Source organism: Falco cherrug, chromosome 2 (genome assembly GCF_023634085.1).
Source record: "Falco cherrug isolate bFalChe1 chromosome 2, bFalChe1.pri, whole genome shotgun sequence".
NCBI lineage: Eukaryota > Metazoa > Chordata > Aves > Falconiformes > Falconidae > Falco > Falco cherrug.
In genome coordinates, this window is record NC_073698.1 from 33,288,462 (window position 1) to 33,311,602 (window position 23,141).

The following is a 23,141-nucleotide window of genomic DNA, read 5'->3' on the forward strand; positions in this document are numbered from 1 at the left end:
CACAGGATTTAAAAAGGAATGTATCCTCTTAATCCTGGTGAAGCCAGAAGTGTAATGGATGCTGCATTAAGAGTCTTCTGTGGAAGCTGAGAGCACTGTCAGAGGAAAGAAGATTACTTGGGGAGGGAGTGCACAAAATGTAGCCACCAGTTCTGGCAATCTTTCTGCAGAGAAATATAACTTTAGTTACCTGAATGGTAAACATAAAGCTGTAATCCAGGTGTTTGCCTGGATTCGTATGGAATCCTTTAAAAAAACCCAAACAACTAAAACCACAGACAAATGATACAAAACAAATACAGATGCATCAACACTGGAACACAACTGTTCAAAGCAGTTCCTTGTAATTAATCAGTGCTTTGAGGAGGAATTGTTCAGCCTCGTCATTGTTCATTAATTAAGAATGTGATGTTAGTGAAATCTGTTGACAAAAGTACAGCTGAGCCAAAGGTCCAAGACTGAGCTTTTGGCTAAGCAGATTAACACAGACACATTTCATTTCCTCAGTGGGTCCAGTAATAGGGAGGTCTCCTCCCTCCTGCTCTAAGGTCATTACTATCACTGAATGGCTTAAGGGAGACATTGTGAAAGCAAGGAGTCAGGTCACAGGAAAGGGGTGGGAAGGAGGGTGCTTTTTGTTGTGCAAAAGCTATTAAAATAAGCAGAAGACAAGTCTTGAAAATTTATGAAGCTTCAGGTGGCAGTACTGGCTTCCTACATCTGATAGAACAAAGGACCCAAAAGTTGCCCAAAATGATATACTGCAAGCAGGATTTATGGTGATTTTAATGTGACATGGAGCAGAAAATGTGTTCTTGGCAGGATATTTATGCCTGCAATTAAAACCTGTGCTTTGATTGTTCTAGATGATAGCAAGTTTTCAGAGGCCATCACAGTGCTGCTTACCTGGATTGAGCGAGGTGAGGTGAATCGTCGCTCTGCAAACCAGTTTTATTCGATGGTGCAGTCAGCCAACAGCCACGTCCGCCGGCTCATGAATGAAAAGGCTGCTCATGAGCAAGAAATGGAGCAAGCCAAGGAGAGTTTCAAAAATGCCTTAACAGGGATCCTCACTCAATGTAAGTAACTCCTTTTTGTCCAGTGTTGTAGTAATGGTGGTGGTGGTGGTAGTGGTTTTTTTATCATTTTGTTTGTTTGTTGGGGGTAAGTAGTTGCAATGCAGTCATATTCTACTTCATATCCTATTCCATACTCTATGGCAATTTGGAGAAGCAAGGACCATTCCTAAGAGCTTATTTCTCAAGGTGAGCAAAGTTTCAGTAGTTTTTTTTTTTATTAATAGATGAAGATGTGCTCTATGCATAACGTCTACTGTTGCGTAGACATAACGCTTTGGGAACGGACCAGACAGAAGCCTCCCTGCTCTGAGCAAAGATCATGTTTTTGTGGAGGGAAGTGATATATAGCCTGTGTGTTGCAGGTAGTTAACTAGGCCAATGACAGAATAGAGGACAATTAGGTTATATTTTTAGCCTGGGTTTAGGTAAAAGGAAGTAGGATTCAGCAACTTCTAGAGATCAGCATACAGGCCACCCCCACAGCAGAAGAATAAGCTGTACTACTGCTGGCATTGGGATCTCTTGGCTGATACAATGGCAGTATTAATTTGGCAGTTAAACTGCCTTTAAATATTTAGGGCTGGCAACTATTTCCTTAGTACAGAAATATAATCAATGAAGTTACCTTAATGAGGTTTCCTCATAAAACAATAATTGGGATACTTGCCTAGAAGTGTTCTTGAAAGAGAAGGGAGGAGAGGAGAGGGAAGAGGAGAGAAGGAGAAGAAGGAGAAGGAGAAGAGAAAAGAGAAGAGAAGAGGAGAGGAGAAGAGGAGAGGAGAGGAGAAGAGAAGAGAGAAAAGAGAGAAGAGAGAAGAGAAGAGGAAGAGAAGAGAGAAGAGAAGAGGAAGAGAAGAGAGAAGAGAAGAGAAGAAAGAAAAGAGAGAAGAGAGAAGAGAAGAGGAAGAGAAGAAAAGAGAAGAGAAGAGAAGATAGAGAAAACTAATTTCATTGCTGCTGGGTTTTAACATGTCTACTCATGGCTGCTCAAGCAAAAGGCTTTATGATACTCAGAAGGGTGGAGCCCGAAGTCAGCTCTTATATGCAATTTAAAAACAAAAAGCAATAAAACTGACCAAATGGAGGAGAATGAAGTCAAGAATGCAGCTGTTACACTGTAATTTCTGAATCACACCCCTAATCTTTACAGTAAAAAATAAGCCCTAAAGGCTTTTCTGCAATATTTTTCTCGTCCCTCAGTGGTTGTCCTTCAGAAGTTAGGGCTGAAGGCATAAGCTTGGATGGACTTGCCTGGGTTAGGAGAGCAGCCCCTGGAAGCTTCCTGCGTCCATGATGGAGAGCTCTGTATCCCAGAAAACTAATTTACCCCAGGGCACATGTACTTCTAATTTAAAAACATAGATGCCCGAATTTAGGAAGATTGATTCTGGGCCAAAGGCATTTGATTTCTGAGGACATATGTTCCCTGAGTAAATTTTAAAGACCAGTTAATTCCCTTGCTAATTTGCTAGGCAATATCGCCTTCCATGTCACCATCTAAAAGGCAGTGTGAGGAGCAGAGACGCAGGCACCATGCATGGCCGTGCTGTTCAGTTCACACCAGGGCTCTGTAGTTTTGTGTGCAACAGCCAGCCCTAGCGTTTGGAAATGCCTTCTTCAGCTGCATTAAAAAAAATCCCCCATTGTCAGCAGGCTGAACTTTAGTTAAATCAGTCTAAATTAGCCCATTTGTCACCAACTGTTGTAGAACATCTGTCACTTGGAAATAGAGATCCCTGTAGTTTCAGGTGGAAACTTGCAGTTTTGGCTATATCTGGTTTGTTCCTGTAATGTGCTGAATGCTGAACTTACAAAACCAGAAATAGGTCTGGCTTCAAATCATGAGTTTCAGAGTGTCACAGTCACAGCAGTGCCTGGAAGAAAAGAGTTTCTGACAGATCTGGCCTAGGAGGACAAGGTCAGCAAAAAAACAGGTTCAGGGAAAGGTGTTACACTCTGTGGATTTTATAAGAACAAATTTTACAAGCTTTCCAGATGCTTCACATTGGTTATTTTATAAACATCATAAACATTGGCCATTATTAGCATTAATGTGTCTTATTAAAATTCTCTGCAAACTTGTTACAAACAGATGGATGATGTTTTTGCTTTACATGTGTATATGCCTAAGATTGCTATATAGGGAGACTGTGAAATGAGCTTCCCTTTTTCAAGAATTTTCCTGTATTTGAATTCATCTGAGGAATGTTTTTCATGCATCTTTTCCATTGTTTTCCCACAGCCTTGTGTAATCAGCTGCAATATGTCACTTGCTTTATGAAGAAGAATTTGAAAGTACTAGATGTTTAAAATAGGTGTGTGTGGTCTATTAAATTCTGCAGAGTAGCAAAAAAACCACTTCTGCTGTTCTGCCTTAAGGGTCCAAAAGTCTAGTGTAATGCTACAGCTGTGTGGCCATTTGACATAAATATTGCAGTATTTTTTAAAATAGCATGTGCCATTCCTCTGTCACAAACTAGATCAGATGTCCAACTCTAAGCTGACCATTCTGTGCTTGCTTTGTTGTCTGGAGAGTAAAACGGGCATCTCTGGGGAATGAGTCATCAGACCGACCTCATGGTGCTCTTCCAGTGAGATGAATCATCCCTTGGAGATGCCGTATTTTCTCTGCTGTCCTAGAGGGTTCACAGGGGGCCTAGCTCAGAACTAATTGCCCCACTTTTTACAAGCCTTGTTCAGAGCAGAGTAATCCCACTTACTGTGTGTAGTCTTGATACAGAAGGACGTAGCATAAGGGAAGAACTTGAAGTTAGATAGAAATGCTATCATTGTAGCAGTGAATGTTACGGGGAGTGAAGAAGAAATATGTTAAGAAAATGGCCTTCAAGTGCACTCACCTGGAACACACACACTGTCTATAGGAGTCTCAGTATGAAATGCTTTCTTATTAATGAGGATTAGTGTGGCCAGAACATTTCAGCTTATGGCCCAACTACTAAAGAAGTACAGGTGTTGAAATCCCTGCTACAAATTTCTGCCTGGAGGTATTTAGAAGATTACCAAATGGATTACGCTTAAAAATTTGGGTCAAGTGTTCAGCATGTGAATTAATTACCTGACCAAGATACTTGTGCCAGGATAATCTGTGAAATAAAGTATATTACTGCTGTCACACCACCGATTTACAGCCCCTGATTTAAGTTCTACAGGGAGTCTTCGCCTTGTTATGGTGCTACTTTAGTTATTTAAGGGATAAAGAGAGAAAAATGGCCACCTCTTTTTTTTTTATTATTAAATTACTTGGGGTTTCTAGATTTGAATCTGTGATTAAAATGTGGATTGTTTTCCAGGATTTTGAATATTTCTGTCTTTCTGGTTCGATTTCTAAATTCTTTCATTTTGCTTCCACAGCAGAGTTGCACATGACGCTGCTCCCTGTTTTTCATACATCTCTCTTTCATTTCCTCCCAATCCACCTTTTCAGCCTAAGGCTTGTAGACATTGGTCTTCATGTTTAAGAAAAGTGGAAGCCCTTGAGACATCCACATTGGGCTGTTTTTTTAGACTACACCAAAGCTGTAATTGTCTCCTCTGACTTTCTCCCCCACGCACTGTGAACTTTGTCTACCTCTTATTGAGGGTTCAGACCATTTCTGGCAGTCTCCCATGACAACATTTTCAAAAGTACCTATAAGTGAATGCAGGTCCAAAATCCCATACTGAGAAATTAATTTGATGTCTCGAGAGTCAGACACACAAGGTGGTGGAAGTGTTCCAACATGCAAGTAGATAGTTACACAGTGTAATGAACAGAAGTGCGCCACGGCTAGGTACCAAGCAGCTTATGACACTCACTTATTTGGTCATTTCTGTCAATTTTACTAATTGATGACTCTTCAAGGGACTTAGGCACCAGGTCCCCATCAGGGTCCAGTCTCTTGCACACCTGTGGGGGAGCAGTGGGAGGGTGGTTTTTATTGTGGAACCCCCTGGCCAGATTACTTCCTTGTCATGTGCTGGTCTTCACTTTCATCCTCTCCTTGAACTTCAGAGAATTTCAATGCCTAGTGATCAGGATGATCTTTTGGAAAGGTATGTTTAAATACCCTGAATGCCAGTGAAGGAGCTGAACTTAAGCCTCCTTCTTTCCAAGAGTGCTCTAAATGGTGAGGTCCAGTGCTCTCGAAGGTGATATTGACCTTCCTTAGAGTGTCTGATAGATGGCTTTTAGGCACCTGATCCAGAACGATGCCAGCTGGAGTGAAATGTCTCCCAGCCTCCTGTAGCGCTGCACTGAACAGAGAGAACAGCTGCATCTATGGCACATCCCCATCCAGGGGATGCATATGCACAATCTAGCAGCTAGTTAAGACAGTGCCTTTTATATGTATTCCCAAGAGTGAAGCACTTCCCCTGTGCTTTGTAGGATACCTGAGCTTCTAACTCACCACAGTTGATTACAGGTAATCACCAGGGTCTTAGAACTTGTGTAAAAGGCCTGAGTGTCAAAATGCAGGTCTGAAGGTATGGATAGACAGATGGTTCATCCTACAAGGCAAGCTGGAATGTAAACCTACAGAGTCCTTTAGTCCAGTGTACTAATCACAGATGTGTCCTTTATTCCTGGTGGACATGAGGACATTGCTGGAAAGGGAAGCCAGTTCCCAGTGACCCTGGAATCCCTTTGTGAATTAGCTGGCATTAGGGAGAAGAAATGTGCTGCAGGTTCTCACCCTACCTTGGCAAGCACTAATTAGCTCATTGACTCTCAAGATGTTTGAAAACAGAACATAGACTCTTTAAATCACTTAGACACATTTAAAGGTTGCCATCCTGAATTTCATTCACAACAGCTAAGTGACAACCCTACTGTTGGCCTTAGGTAAGCCAGGGGCAAACCAGTGTAGCAATCCCCAGCACTCAGTATTAAGGGCCAGTATACACCAGTAAGCCATTTTGATATTTCTAGGGGACCTTGCGGACAAGCTACATATATTGGTAGTTGGTTGTTTTGGGTTTTTTGGGTTTTTTTTTCATTTCAGCTACTAAATAACATGCTATCATAATAAGCAGTAAAAGCAAAATTATTACAAAGTTTAACACAATTGATAAGTGTCAGGATGCAATCCTCAGTAGTAATGCTAGAGTATTTGTAAATTGTAAAATAGATTCTTCCACTAACTAAAAAGAAAATCTTGGTGAAGTTCTAATTATGGTCAGGGACCAAAACTTTATAGTTTTTGGCCACTTACAAAGTTTTGAAATACAAGGATTCATATCTGTGAATAAAAGTGGCATTATTAATTCTTGCAAAGAAGGAAAGAGACAGCATCTGAGCGAGTTCCTACTTTGCCTGGACAATAAGCTGACTTTTGAGAGGGTCAGCAATAGCACTGCAATTTTCATTTTGTCACTGGGATACCTTTGCCACAAAAATCATGGTGGTGGCAGAAGAAAAGCCATCTATATGTGAGAGGTATCCCAGCTTTGCAAGGAGCTGTGATCAGAGTGGTAGGCTATGGTGCTCTGAGTCTAACAGCTCCCATGCAGTTGTACTGCAGCGTTATGCTGATATGGGTGAGGAGGGAAGCGGGGAGGCAACCAGAGCAGCTGGAGTATTAGGCACCATCAACCAGAATTTTAAGACAACTCTACCTGCCATTGCCTGCTTTGATTTTTTGAAAATGATCTCAAGATCTGAACTGCGTAGTCCAGTTCCAGCTATCATGTGGATATTCTACTCATCTTGTTGTGGAGATAAATTAATTTTCACTCCACACATCAATGTACAGGGTGCCTGCCACTTCTTTCTGCTGCCAGTAAGCTTGTTTGCTTCTGTATGCTCTTGCATTGCATGTGAAGGTGTACATGGAAGTAAAAGCAAAGAGATACTCATCTTTCAAAAAGCCCTGGAACTGAAGAAACATGGATTTATGACATCACACAGTTTACCTGCTCAGCTTGTTGCTAAGCATCTTAGCTCTTTTATTCATGACACAGGATATGAGGCTAGATGCAACTTTGTGATGATTCAGTAGGGCTGTTCATTAAAAAGAATCAAAGATTTGGAGAGAAGACTGTGTCATGTCCCCCTCCTTGGGAAGATCAGGATTGTCACCATGAGTTTTTCCTCCCTTCCTATTGAAGGACTTCGGTGGTGTATGAGAGCACACTGACTTTTTATCCAATAGCTGGTAGGTATCTACTATAAAATTTCTTCCCCCCCCCCCCCCCCAAAAAAAAAAAAAAAAAAAAAAAATTGAGGTTAAATAATTCTGAAGGCAAATGCATTCTCAACAGACTGAATAAAATTCTCCTCTCCAGGTTTGTTCATTTTCATTCTCTGATCTCTCTGGATGTGATTTAATCTGTTTTAACATTATCAGCACCTTCACAGATAGAATCTGAATTTTTAATATAAAAAAGGAAGAAGAAATCTTAAAAATCCTTTTTGAGCTTTCTTCAAAAAAGATTTGGATCAGGGTTTTTTTTCCTCATTACAAATTCACTTCAAAAGTTGCTCTTTTACTTTAGAAAAGGTAGAATTTATATTGATATGGTAGTGATTACTAAAATCACCATCTTATCTCATTTGCTTTAAATTCCATACTGCAGCCCTTTCTCCCAGTAATCCTTCCACTTTTTAGTATATTCTCTTAGTACTAAAAATGAAGCCAGTTTCATTTCACATATTGAAAGCATGCTGGTTAAAATTCTTTTAGCAGTCAGACTTTTTATACGCATTCATGCTTTCCAAGTATTTTTTCAATTGCTCTGCATTAATAACTTTTAAAAGGATTTTCCTTCTCTTTAATTGTCCAGTCTTAGAGTCTTTCTTTCATTTGCCAGTTACTAATTCAAAAATATGAGCTTACTTTATGTGCAATTTTTAGGTCATCATTAAGCTCTTTGTGAAAGAGATTGAGTCATATAATGTGTTTTTTACAGTGCAGCTCAGATCTCAGTTGGTGTCATAGAATGCCACTATAATACAAATAAAAACATTAATCATTCATGTCATTAGTTGCGACTATTATTTTCTACCTTGATGTATTTCTAAAAAAAAAAAACCAACAAAAAACCAAAAACACAACAAGAAGCCAAAACCAAAATAACCTCTACAATCCATCCAGTCCCTTTTGATTAGCTTATTTAGTTGTGCTCTTTGCTTGCTTCTGTACGGATAATTTGTCCAGTAAAGCTCAGCTGGGTATCTCTATTCTTTACTTGTCCTCCCATTTTCCGTCTCATGTACACATGTTCTCAAAAGCATTTCTATCCAGGATGCTGCAGCAACACCAGAGAACAGAGATGAAAGACTCCATTTCTATTTTACCTTGCATTCTATAATTCTTCCCCACTTTATGGCAGTATAAGCCTTTGTGGTTGCAACCTGTAGTGTTTCAGATCGCTTATTCCTTTGTGTTTCATTTTCTTTGAATTTCTTCATTGCTTTCATTGTGTAGCCTTCACTCCACCTAAAGTCAATAGGAATCTTGGTATTGATTTAAGCGTGGCCAGAATTTCAACAGAAGCTCTTCTGTTATTTTTAAGCCTTTTTTTTTTTTTTAAAGTAGGCCATTAAATATGCATGATGTTTTATAGCAAAATAAGTGCACTGCCTCCTGAAAGGTTTCAGTCTAAGGCCCCATTTTGACAACTTATGCCATGTTCCTGGATCCTGCAGGATCTCCTAGATGATAAGGCAAGGTTTGAAGCCAAGAAGTATGTGCTTGAATTGTGTGGAAATCTGTGTGTGGTTTTGAGCTCCCTTGCTGAGTAGAGATGGAGGTAGGGGCCTGTTACTTTGCAAAACTGGACTGTAAATTTTGTGTGGAAATGAACAACAAGGGATGAGAGTAAGACATTGGAGAAAGGAAGGAAAGATGGAGGTTTCACCAAAAAGATTTTCTGAGTTGGCTGTGCATATCGTGTGGCCTGCACTTCTAAAACCTTTCAGGCTTCTTAGAAGTGAATGAATAAACTTCATAAATATGAATATGAATAATCCTATATAACCATGTCTGGTTGAAATACTTACTCCCTACAATAGGCATTAGTTTCGCTTCATGTCAGATCACTGGATTTGTCCCAAATGGTGTAGTTTGTGATGATAGAGATGTTATGGGGTAGGAAAAGAGTTCTGGAAAGGGGTAGATTATGCGGGGGGGAAAGAAGGACACACAGTGAACAAGGGAAAAAAAATACAGAAGGAAAATGAGACCGAATGCAGTAAACAAAGAAAAAAAGATGACAAGACATGGCAGGCAAGGGAGCATAAGATATGGCAACAAATGGAGAAGTAAATGTCCCTACATAATGTGTGTGAGATGATTTTTTGTTTTGATTGCCAGCAGAGGCTATGGCTTTTGAAGCCTCCTCATCCACCTCTCTGTTCCTTTTCTTCAACAAAAGAAACCATATTGTGCCAAAAAAAACCCACAGCACTCTTAGGAACATTCTAATCTGAAAGATCCCTGGACAATTATTACTTTGACAATTATTACAACTTCACTTACTGGGCCCTGCTAGAGTTCAGTCACATTTGTGTTCCTTCATCTCAGAGTTCCCTTGGGGTTCTTTTTTTGGACAGGCTTGCCAAAAATAGTTGTTCCTACATTTGCTATTTTTAAATCTGAAAAAAAGGTCTGCCTAACCATAAATAATGACGAGAACAAGAGCAGTGTGTTGGGAACGTCTTATAATCTTGTCAAGCTGATGAAGAAAGTAGCATTCACTAAATCTTCCTTTGAGTTAGTGGGGTGCGGTTGTGTGTGGGGGGGTTTGTTTGTTTGTTTGTTTTGTTTTCTGGATGTCAAGCAAAGTCCGTAAAATCTGTTCTGTAATATAAGATGGTGGCATTAAAGAAGCAAGTACTGTACATTTTTACCTGCCCTGCTGTGTTGTGCTGGCCTGATGTCAGGTTCCTGTTCATTGAGAAATGACATGGAGGTGAAGCGGTCTTGTTGAGTCCAAGTGATTTATCACATGGCATGATGCCAGCACTTGCTGTTACACCGAGCTGTCAGTTTCTTTGTTGTAAATTAAACCACGTTCACAACCTAAAAGATTTTCAAAGCTTATTTTGTAGACAGATCTAGCAATACCTTGCAGAGCAAACTGGGCTCTCTTTAATCAGAGTGTATATTTTTATTTCAGAGTTTAACAAGGAGTGTTCTTCCATTTCTAGAACTATTAATTGTTGATATACGTACCTCAGGCAAGTTACTTTGCAGGTTTCAATATAAATTCTGAAAATGGGATGTTTTCAGTATCCCCATAATGCTCCTTCTTTCACTCTTCCTCACTGGCTTTCTTAGCATTGAGAAGAAAGGAAAACAGCTGCTGACACTGAGGTTTGATGATTTTACAAGACCAGGGATTATAATTTGTGCTGTGGTATAATTATTTTTTATTTTGTCCTTTATCTATGTAGAAGAATCTGCTTATTGTATTATTAAAAAATATTTCTTCCTCCGTCACTCAAGTGTAGACCACTGACATCCACTCATCCTCTTAATAACTCCTGCAAGTATATTGACTAAGACCAGTCTTAGTCAGATGGAAGAGAAAGAGGGATCAACCGTCACTCCAGGCACACCTCCTCCTGGTCTCAAACACTGTAGGCCTAGTCAAAGGGAAATGTAGAAATAATATAGTGCAATTTAGGGGGATGACACTTAGACTTGTTTCTCATTCTTTCCAGTATTCAGGTAGGTGAGGCAGGGTAGACGGAAGAGGAAAACATCCTTCTTCCTCTGGTAAGCCTTGTAATGGTTCTGTGCAACACTGGGACCTCTGTGTCAGGACTAGAGCAGAAAAGGTGAGACTGCTAGTAAAAGATGACCCCACTGACTCTGCCTATAGGATTAAATTAAGCTGAGCTAGGGCAGGCTTGTCCATACTGTTCCACAGTAAGAAGGTTGTTGCTCTGGGCCAGCTAACATTTTCCCACACAGTTGAGAGTTCGGTGCAGGCCAAGTAGTTTACTGAAAAGCATCTTTTTGGGGAGAGAGAACAGTTGCTGCTGCAGGGACACTCAGCATATTGTGCCATTTGACTTCAAGGAACAAGAATGGTCCCTGGCTGGTTTTGATCACTAGTACAGATGTGGTTGTTGGCAGTAGGATGAGTTGAGGAATGGCAGCCTTGCAATCTGACTTCCCACACAGCAAAACGATTTGGGAGGTAAATCACTGGAGGCACCATGCTTTCGGTGTGTTCAAAATTTTGGGATATAATAGAGAAGTCCTGTGGTTTTATGCTTTATCATGCTATGTCTTAAGACTATGTCTTAAGGAACCTACGGCCACCCAGACAGCAAGAAGACCAAACAGTAGCTTTCTCTTATCTGATTGAATTGCACCTTTTTTTTTTTTTTTTTAATACGCATAGATATTTTTGGGGGGGCATTTTGGGGTTGTTTGGGGTTTTTTTTTGGTTGGTTTTTTTGTTTTTTTTTTATTTAAAAAGAAAAAAGAAACGGAAACCCCCCACAAAATCAAAACCAAAACAAAGATGCCATTTCTTTGTGGCAGATAGGCTGTCTTCATTATACAAATCTATAATGGATTTTGCTTATGTATCCAGCTGATGGTATGCTATACTTTAGGACCCATCCTTTGCATTATCTGAAGTCTTCTCCAGAGTGATATTTCCAGCTTTTATGTTTTCCTCCCCTGCCAGTCAATGGCAATTGCAGAGGTTTCTCCCTCTGTGACATGTGAATTGGGTAAAACAGGGAGGCTGAAGGCTTTTAGCTGTAAATGTTTGAAAGGAAAAATCTTTTCTGAAAGTAAACAGTATCATAACCAAAAGACTGAGGTTTGGCTGAGATTAATTTAAAAAATATGTTTATTTCATTACTTTGCAATCTGTCTACCGTTTCTCTTATTGATGTCACATGTCATTTGCCTACATGCAATTTTAGCCTTGGACTTAATGGTAATTTCTGTTCAGTACATTGCCAAATGCCTTTCAGAACTGTTGCCAAAAACATTCTCTTTCCTATCCAAAACTGACCTGGGGACTCTAATTCATCCACTTACAGCATCTAGCCTTGACTACTGTAATTCCTTGGTTTGCTGGGCTTGGAGCCAAATCGATTGGCAGACTCCAGCTTAGTCAGAATTCAGCGACAAGGCTACTGACCCAAACCACGCCAACTCTATATCCTCCCTGTGCTGTGAATCTATATTTGAAAAGCATGTTATACATTTACTGTAACAGTTTCCTTTACACCGTAATTTTATGGGTGGAATTTTTCTTTTACCCTGTATGTCAATTGTCGCACTCTTACAGAATTTTCTGAGCTAAATTGCCATATATTCTACTCTTGCACTTATAGTAATTTAGTGCAAAGCCCTTTTCATCCTGTATCCCTAATTGGTGTAGTTTGGAGAGAAATTCTACATGAAACTTGATTATTTTATCTGGCAGCAAAGACTTTTGTTTTTAACACGTGTTGCAGTTTCTTTTTTTGGTTTTTTTTTTTACTACTACTACTACTACTACTACTACTACTACTACTATTATTATTATGCATTATAAAGCATTTGGTTGCTGGTGTTCTTTATTTTTGCATACAAGAAATGAAAAATAATCACATATTCATGACAGCTGAAAATGTAATAAGCAAAGGAAAATAGAATACTTCTTGTCTCCTGAACCCAAGGAGAAATTTCAGCCTTCACTCAATCATGTATTTAAAATAGCCTGCTAGATAAATGTAATGGAAGGTAAAAGTGTTCTCTCAACCTCTTAATCTACAGATGAGGTTATGCGTTGGTTCTCATTTATTTATGTTCTTTTCTGGTAGTATCATTTTCAAATATCCCGTATCATATATTGTCTTCCCCTGGAGATATTCTAGTTTTCCCTTTAATCCAATTTTGTATAAAACTTCTACAGGTGTTGTTTAAGGGATTTTTGTTGTTGTTCCTAGTTTTTCTGGTTGTTTTTACATTTATACTTGATAACAATAACAAATGTAAATAAATTTACATTTATATTTGATAACAAATAACTTGATGGCAACAGAAACTGAGGTTTAAACTTTCTTTTAATATGCTTACTATGAGCTGGCACCTCTGATAAAGGCTATTGTAGTTACACCACATTTGTTAAACACTGACACTTGCATATCAGTCTAGGCTTACTTGTTTGGGTCTTTTTAGTTATTTATAACTCAGCAGAAAAACAATTAGATAATAATATTTTGAAACACACCACATAAATTACCAGCTACAGAATAAGTCATTGGGAAAGATGCAATTTTTTACATCCGGTAAGTTATGCTGATAGGAAAAACAATGATGTAGTATGGACCCTTCTAGAACAATACAGTTTTTTAAACCCTAATTTAGTAAGGAAACATCTTTGCATATGGTCAATGAAAATTTGATATAGCATAGAACTTAACAACAGATGTTTGACAATGAATATTTCATGTTACTTAATAATTCTACTTACCAGTCATCGTTGACAGTACAGTGCATTCTAGAGTTAAAGGTGCCTTACGGAGATAGACATGAACTGTTATTTCATTTTATAATTTTTTTTCTAGAGGTCAGGAAATAGTCTGAAAACCATGGTCAGCAACAAAACCAGGAGCAATGGTTTCGCTCCGATTCTGCAGATAACAGCCCAAAATCTGGGCCCTCTCTTTGGCCAAATCTTACCTAGATGTGGAGGAAAAATGAATGCACTGTAGAGTTTCTCAGCTAATATAAACTTTCCTGGCTTCCTCTTAGGGATGAATCTACCATCCTTATGGGTTGTGTGCTGCTGGATCATTTACAAATACAAATCTGATCCTGATCAGGGATGGGTACATTATGTCTTGTCTTCCAATTACACAGAGCACAGGAGTTCTTCCAGTTTTAGGCTTCCAGGGTGTCTGTGGGAGAACAAATTAATCCTTATGCAACATGAATTAACCAGCAAAGAAACTGGAAACTGAAAAACTGTGAACTGGCAGAATGGCTTTACATTGGATTGCCATCTCATAGCACATAAACGCAGGATTATCATGGAGTACAAAAAGATGTGAAGCCACTTTCCTATACTGTCAAACCATGGCCTTGGCTGCTTTTTATCTCTGATGCAATGCTTGGAGACCTTTTATGTTGGGTGTTACCTGTGGGTGTTTGCAACACTTCATAGCCTATATTGCTGGTGCTTTTTGAAATAGTTGCATGTGTGTTGACACTTTCTTTGAACAAGGTAGCGAAATGTTGGTCTTTGATATGTACTAATTTACTATTCTCCTCTACATTTGCCTTTTTAAATTATCCCTAGCTGCCTATTGGATAAACTTTCTTTAAATGCCTTGATTTTTAGCATCTAGTACTCCAAGTATCCTACTTCCTTTAGTTTTTTTTTAATTCCTGGAAGTGAAGGAGAACCATTCTCTGCTCACTTTGTCTACTACACTTATGCAAGAAAAACTATTTGACATCTTCCTAGCTTGTGTTTCCATTGCGGAGAGTTTCTGAAATAATCATATAATGACTTTTGATAAATCTTAGCATCTGTTCACAGAATGGAAATTGAACACTTTAAAGTTCAAATGTTTTTAAAAATTCATATGATGTTATTAATACCTATTAGTGGAAAATGGCAAACCAGCCTTCCTCATATTTTTGTGAATCTTTTCTACTTGAATTTCCACTTGCAAACTAAAACCAGATTGTTAATTATGCAAAATTTTCTGAGCACCTGGGTCATCAACATGATAGTAATTAAATTCTAGCCTTAGTTTCTATACACACAATAATAGATTGCTTTAGCATTTTCATTCTTTTCAAATTAATTGAATATACACCGCATAACTTCCTTGATACATCCACCTTTCACTCCAAGCAAGTTCTCATAGGCTGAAGTTATCACATCTGCTATTAAAACTTGATCACAAATGGTTCTGATCATGCCAGTAGTTTTGAGGCACCTTCTTTAGTATAAACTACATAGAAGTATTAATTCTAAAAGACTAAATTTATTTTCTATGGCTTTAGGAGTTAATTAACCAGCCCTGATTACAAAGACAAACTTCCATCTGTGATTCAAAATGTTGTAAGCTTCCTCAATCTGAAAGCAGCCTGTAAAATAGGTAATAAAAGAGGATGGAAGAAACGTGCTTCTATTCAAGTGAGTGAGGTTAACTTTCAGATCTAGAGGGGAAAGATACGTAACTGACTTACTAGGTGAGCTCATTGTTTTACAAAATATGGGTTGTTATGTATAAGATCCTCTGCATCTGTGACTTGAAGGGAGAAGAAGAGCAGCTGTTGATCAGCTCGATGAGAGCCCCAATCAGAGGGCATTACGGCATTCCTGCCACCATTTCTCTATGAGAGGGGAAGGAGGTGCTTCAAGCTGCAGCGTTACAAAACAGTAGACATTGTTTCAGCCCAGGAATCTAAAGAGATAAATAGTCAAGAACCTTGTCCAAGAGTTGAGGCATTTTTCAGTTTGACTTCATAGGTCAGCACATTTGCACGCTCAGGAGCACAGCCCAGGTCATTTGTAGAAAATTTGTATTTCCTGGTGGTCCTTCAGTTAACTGTGCTGGGATCAAGGCAATTTAAATCTTGGTCAAATAATTTTTAGGCAGGTCACTGTTGTGGAAGGACAGCGTTGCTTGTAACTGATGCAAAGAGAAAGAAAAGAGTGTTGGGAGAAGAGGTTCTGAATTAGGATGAACAAGTAGCTAAAAACGTAAGATCTTAATTGTCCTAGATAATTGACCTAAATATTGACGTCTGGCTTCGGGACAAATTCATTAGAGTTGAATGAGGGAAGCCCATTTCACATCTCTTCTTCATCTTATATGCAAAAAAATGTGACTGTTCATGTACTTAAACATACATAGGCTGTGGACACAGGACAGAATGATCTACCACAGGTGAGCCCATTTATAATAAATAAAAGAGAAACAGCAGCTGCAGCTACAGAATGCAGCATTAATGTGTGGTTTAGCCCTTCCCGTCTACTGACAAATTCTCACTATCAGATAGTCACCCTTCAAAGGAGAGCCTGCTTGTCTTTCACGCTTACATTTGTACAGCCTGCTCATCTGTATGCAGCTGCCACAGGGGAACGTGTCAGGTTTATGCCTCAAGTGTCATTTCTGTAGTCACACACCTACAAAGGCACATGGCTGTGCAGAGGGTTGTAGCAGACATCACGGGGAAGCAGCTGCATGCATGGTTTTTGGTACATAGTTATAAGTTGTGTAGACTAAAGTTATGGAGACAGACTTGAAGGGAGACATCTCCAACATTGGTAAAATGTAAGTACAAAAGACACATCATTGGATGGATATTGATGATGTTGTTTCAGTAATGACATCATCCATAGACTCCTAGTGTCTTTGCTTTGCTTCTATATAGTGATCACAACATAAATTGCTTGTCTTGTTTGACTTCCTTGTTCACCAAAGTTGAGCAGATTGTCGCCGTTTTCAACGCTTCTACCAGACAAAAAGCTTGGGACCATTTCTCGAAAGCCCAGCGAAAGAACATAGACATTTGGCGAAAGCATTCTGAGGTTGGTGATTTTATTATTACTTTCTATCCATCATCTCACAGCTGGATTGACACAGAACGAGTGTGATTGTAGCTGGACATAGTGTATTCAGCAGTATTTACGGCTACTGTTTTAGCTGTTAATCAACTGGCCATTATATACTCTCCTCTACAGTATGAATTGCTCCCATTGCTCTCATTATGATAATAGTCATTAAATAACACTAAGACAGAGAGCAATGTGGTTTTATTTTTCATGCAAAATTTGGGAAATCATTGGAGGATTATGTTTACTACCTAAAATAATGAACTGAAGTAGTGAAATTAGGAACGGTATTTTCAACTAAGGATAGAATTAAGAAATATTTCTGAAAAATATCTTTTTAGGAGTCATCGTGATCTGTTTTTAAAAGAAGTATTCTGTAGCACAGATATTTTTTCTCTTTGTGCCATCACATGATCATTATAAGATGACTTTGCCTAAAAATAAGAGAATTTCTTTCCTAAGTAATGACCTAAGCATATTAAGCCCAGAATTATGACATACTCCTTCCCATTCGTTTTATGTTGATCTTTCAAAAAGTAGACACATCACTTGTATTGATTCTAATTATTATGCTTGCAAAGAAACCAGCATAAATGTAATCATACTACCATACAGAGTTAGCAATTTGGAACCACGCATGCGTGACTGTCATAGGCATGAACAGAGGAGATGGGATTCTAACTTCCCCTTGCTGCCGGTGGCGGCAAAGGAAGCGCTAGACCTCATCCTGTGTTTTGGTCATCCAGCTTTCGTTTTTAATTCAGTATATACGCTATGAGCCTGTATTTTAAAAAGTAAGTACCGCTGTCTTTGTTTTCTTTCTTTCTTCTTCCTTTTTTTTTTTTTAATATGAGCAACTTAACATACACTTGGTTTACCTTCATGTAGTACAGTATGTTGATTGTTACTATCACAGTCCTCTAAATGATTTTTCTCTGTCTCAGAGTAAAAACTTTAGAAGGTAAGGTGCACTTATTTAATTATTTTGTAGTACACTTGTAAAATAAGTGTTGTACACTTAGTTTGAGAAACACTGAAGTGCTGTGATATAAATCATTTGCGTAACATTTTAAGTGCCCATTAACTAATGCTAAATTACAGTTGAATACCAATGGCACTAAATGTAACATCCACATGAATACCAAATGAATTCTTTATTATCAGTGCTATAATGGTGAATACCAAATGACTTCACAATAATGGGACACTTAAAATAAAATGTTAGCATAATTTATTGGTACAAACTGTATTTTGCATTTTGTTCACAAATATTTCATATGAGTAGTGGGTAAAGACTTTGTTCAATTGAAAGTTGGGAGTTGGGAATTGATGTTTGTCTTATCATTTAGAGAAGTATGAAAACATGACTTGCTAGTAGATTATTTCAATTATATTGAGACCATCCCTTCTTAAACTAACTTTCTGTACAGGGATGTTGTGTGTCATTCATTTGCTGGCTTCTAAATCTTTAATAAACTGAAATGTGTAAGAGTTGGACTTTCCAGAAATGTTTCAAATATTATTCCCTTTGTTTTCCTAAGAGGACAACTAAAACAATTCATAAATATGTGAAGACTCTCACTGAAAAAATATATTTTAGAAATGCCTGTTTTCCAGATGTGAAATATGATGGAAATGTTAGCAAATGGCATATTTGCTTTAAATCATATTTTCTAACCATGACATTATTTGCTAACTTGTTTAATTACCTGGCCACCTTCCATTTTTTTCTGAATTTAGGAAAGCTTTGCTAGAAACCCAAACCCAAAACAAACACTCATACACATAGACATTCTCCATGGAAGATTATTGACTTTGCTGATAATGTAGACATTGATGCATCAAGGACATCTATCCCCTAAAGAGGGAGTAAATGTAAGCGGATGTCTGCTATGTATGCAATATGCTTCCCCAAGAAAAAGTGCAGGTGGCCTTTTCCAGTAAGGAATTAAGGAACGGCTTGCTAATTTCTTCTGGAGGTGCCTCTGTTTACATGAGATGCTGGTCAGCAATTTACCTTTTTAATAACTTTTTTTTTTTAATTTGAAATTATTCTCCTGTAAAATGCCTACTAATTAGCCCCCTTGCCTTTGCTTAGATTAATGGACACATACACATTTAACCAGAATATCTGAGATCTGCCAATGAACCAAGGGTACAGCTCGAGGGAAACGCCTTCCCTCTTTTCACACAGTCCCTCTCTGACAGCCGATGTTAATTGCACCGAGCAGCGGTCCGACTCCTCAATGCTGTCTCCTCCTTCCACACGACTCTTCCTTGTTTCAAAGATTTCAAACCACCTCTTTGGGAATTAAGCTCTTTGTTGGCAGAAAAATTAGCTGTCTGCGAACTGACAAGGCCTGCACTAATCACAGTGCAGCATCCCCGTGTTACACCTGACAGGATTATTAGGGCAAAATAGAGTCCTCTCAATCTTCCCGGTGCTGCCATTAAAAAGCCAGCAGCTACATCTGCGCCAGCTTTTCTACCCAGAACAAAGACCGTCTAGACTCCTACAGAGCCTGTGTGCCTGCTGATCATTTACCTAGAGACATGTGTGGGCTCTCTGCCTGCCCTTGCAGCAACCGGGCTGTCCACTCTGGCACTCCTTTTAGATCAAGATGCAGAGATTTTTGGGACAGCATTATGGGGCTGGGTCTTTTAAATCCGAGGTGATTTGGGCATAGGGAGAGAGGGTGAGATGCCTTTGGCCAGCAGCGGACACATAAAATATAGAGCACTCCATCTGCACTGGCTGCTCTTGGCTCCCTTTATCATCAGCAGAGAGAACTAGGCACTTCTAGGATGCAGTTAATATGACTTTGTTTAATGGAGACACCTACGCTTGGCCAGATGAATCCTACCCCAGGTGGCAGAGAGAAGCAAGAATCATCTCTACCTTAAGCGGTCTAATAATTTTTTTATCAGTCTGCTTTATACACAGATTTAAGTACTGTCCTTGCTGTTAAAGCATTCTCCTATGTTTAGCAGAACTAAACATCACTTAACATGAAGACTCACTTTCTGTCTTGTTTTCCCTGAGTGTTATCTTTGATAAACTCAATTCTTTCACAGGAAGAATTCCCTGTGGTACTGATGTTATAAATATTCATATACAAATAAATATGATTACAATGATAAATGATGCATAATTAAAATCAGAGCGGTATTAAAAACAGATACTAAATAATACATAATGACTTTATGGAAGCTAATACTGACAAAAGGTCATTTTGGGTTTTAGGAGCTCCGAAATGCTCACAGTGAACAGCTCATGGGAATCCGCCGGGAAGAGGAGATGGAAATGTCTGATGATGACAGTGGTGACAATCCCAGTAAAAAGCTGAGAGTAGATGATTCAGGTAAAGCCAAATCCTTCTATAATGTCAAGCCTATACAACTGGGGTTTTTTAAAAAGTAAACAAAAACTTACATGTGAGAAGTGACATATTAATAGCTGATTATATAAGACAGTATCTTATTTTAAACCGTCATAAGTTAGTTACTTGAATGATGCAAGCTGTTTCTAGGAGGTGTCTGTCACCTACTATGTCCTGTAACGATGAAAATTCTCCAGTTCTGCCCTTGACTGGAAGCAGTACGTTTCTTTAGCATGCTGTCTGCAGTCTTGTATGACAGTATCTAATTCCATGTTCATAAAAATGTCTTATTATGAGACTGTTTGGAGTTACGTGTTGGTCAGTATTCTTTAAGCCTTACCTTTCTTTTCAACAAAAACATAATAATGTATAAGCTCTCTAAAAAATACGCCATGCCATTTTAAATGTGTGCTTTGTGGAATTAACTTTCAAGGGTACATATTTCACAGTGTGGTACTGCATACTGCTTTAATTGGATACTCGTTAGATGGCTGTCATGAAAGAACAAGGGTGCATGTAATCTAAGTAAAGAAATGCAACATTTTCAGCCTTCTACAAATACTGTGCTGTCCAGGGTGGACACCAAGAGGTGGCTCAGAAGCTGCCTAAATTATTGACTGGTAACGTGATCTGGATGGATGCTTTGCTTGATTTCTTGACATTGGCTAATAAAGTTGTGAGTAGCTTACAAAGGTTTGCTTGTTTAGACACTCATCTTCAGAAAGCAAATTTGGCTCCTTCTGTGACAAGATGCTGTGTGAGGTCAAGTGACTCCAGAAGTAAAGACCAAAGGAAGGAGTGTCATTCTAGCAAAGAAATTTTTACTACATCTCTTTCAAGGGGAGATTTAATATTTTTCCTGGAAGAAAAATGCAATAATAAAAGCTGTAAAGGACACTCCTAATTTTCACTTGGCCAGTTGTGTGGGTTTGGAATTTCAACACAATTAGCAGAATGCTTGGAGCTGAGACAGTGGGTCGCTGCAGACAAAGCACTGCTAGCAATCAAGAGATTTTCATGAATGTCTCATCATTTTGCTTGACTGTGTCCCCTCTTATGGAGGGAAGTCATTAGAATTAACAACAGGAAAGCAGAGCCAGAAATACCCACAGCCTGCACGCCAGATGAGGAGTAATGATGTTTTGAACTGTCATACTTATCAATTCAGCTAGGTTTAACGTATGCATGCTTAGGGCAGAGCTATGCCAGCGATTGTTTTTGTAACATCACAAATTGGAAAGCATGGGGGTTTTTCTTCCATAAAAAGGGAAATTTCTAACAAAAGTTTTGATATCTGAGATTTCTGTAGTGTTCCACCCTGAACAACTTCAGGTTTTTCGTATTGTTATAATGCGGGCATCTGAGTCCCCTCAGTGATAACAGTAGCAAACCCAAAACTGTTGCATACTAAATCAGAATTTAACAGTATGGATCCATTTGAGTACTTGTCCATCATTTTCCATTGTAACTTTCATCATCCTCTTGATCTTAGTGGAGCTGATCCAGCCTGCTGCATACATAGAGTCATCCAGTTCTAAAATTAGTTTTATAGCTTTCTTCTTCCAACTTTACACTCTCAACTAAAGCAAACGCATTTGATCCTTCTGTCATTGACAACAGAGGGAATTTGGAGGTAAACCAACAAAATTCTTGTGTATAAAACTTTGGTAAATGAAAAGAAAGTGAGAGAAGGACATTGATTTTTTCATTTTTATGTACAGAGTAGTGATTCTTCCTTCTTTTAGCATTTTTTAAAAATTACTATTTGTGTTAGATGCCTTTTTTTTTTCTTTTTTTTCTTTCTTTTTGAGTATGTCATTCCAGAACCACCTCTTTATCTCACTGGAGTGGCTATTTGTATTCACAGTAACCTCTGTTCTACAAAGAATGTCTTTTAAAGAATCTTTTATCACAAAGAAACAATTCTGCACAGCAAAAAACCATTGACATTTTCTTTATTTTTAACCCCTTTTCTTAAAATATTCGTCTAAATGCTTAACCATGGGAACGGCAAGGCTTGAATAACACAAAGATATTATGACCTCCGGTCTCCTGAATCTGTCTTCCACCCTCTAATCCATGTTGCAGGACTGGAGCACTGCCTCCTGTGCAAAGACCTTCTGCTTCTCCCGTTGTTTCAGAGGTCATTCTCCCCAGGCTTACTTAGCACCCTACGCTATAGTGTGCAAGCTGAATCTTCAAGGAAAAGGAATGCATCACTACCTGCTTGTTCTAATGGAGAGTGTCTCAAACTGCTGCAAGCACCCCCTGAAGAGCCCCCCAGGGAATCCAATAAGTTGCCTGAACTATCATACATGCCTAGTTTACAGGAAATCCTCCTGGTTTCACAGACTAAAAGTCATTTGTATTACAGGGAAAGCTGCAAAAGCTGACCTAAGACTCAGTGAATCTCACCTGTGGGACCAGCTATTTCTTTAGAATTTAATATTTATTTTATTTTATTTTATTTTCAAAATTCAGCCTTTAAACAGTGATTTTTCTGCAATTTGGATTTTGGAGTTTGAAAGGGACAGGAGGATTGCTGAAGTAAAGCTGGGAGATTGCTAAGAAAAAAATAATAATGATGATTGGCAACTCAGTTAATACATTTGAAAGTCAAGGCGCAGCTACTGAAGCATTAGCTCAAGGGAAAAAGAAAGATACAGCACTGGAGTCTAGAGGATATACGAAAATCTTCAGAATGATCAGGATTTATGGATGCTTCATCTCCCACCTGCTGGCACTGGGAGTAAGGATCTACATGTAAAAGCCTCCAAAGTAATTTTAAGAATTAGTGAAGTGAAGCTGAATGTTGCAGAAAAGAGCTGAAGTTTGGTTTATGCCTAGAAGGCACCTGTAATTTTACTTTAAGGGGAGGTGGGTTAATCTCTTCCTTTTGCAGTTCTCAGTGACGTGCCATTAATTCTAGCAACTCCAACTTCAGGAAGTCTGCAGCTGGCACCATGGAGAAGAAAGAAATGCACAATGCTTGCAGAGGGGTGCAGGAAGGATGGGCGTGTGATTAAGGCTTTTGACTGGGATCCCAGAGCTCTGGGCCAAATCCCAGCTCTGCTACATACCCCCTGCCTGGATTAATCAATGAATTTGTGTTATCTCCGTTCCCTACTGTCAAATGGAGGCAACAGTG

At 38.8% G+C, this 23,141-nt stretch overlaps 1 protein-coding gene across 4 annotated transcripts in view; it reads left to right on the plus strand.

Moving 5' to 3' along the window:
- ENOX1 (ecto-NOX disulfide-thiol exchanger 1) overlaps positions 1–23,141 on the plus strand; it is a 369,866-nt gene that overhangs the window by 286,419 nt on the left and 60,306 nt on the right. For all 4 annotated transcript variants that reach the window (XM_055703149.1, XM_055703151.1, XM_055703148.1 and 1 more), the window contains 3 exons: positions 867–1,079; positions 16,483–16,589; positions 19,858–19,975. In XM_055703149.1, the coding sequence (XP_055559124.1) occupies positions 867–1,079; positions 16,483–16,589; positions 19,858–19,975 (438 nt within the window). The remainder of the gene's footprint in view (positions 1–866; positions 1,080–16,482; positions 16,590–19,857; positions 19,976–23,141) is intronic.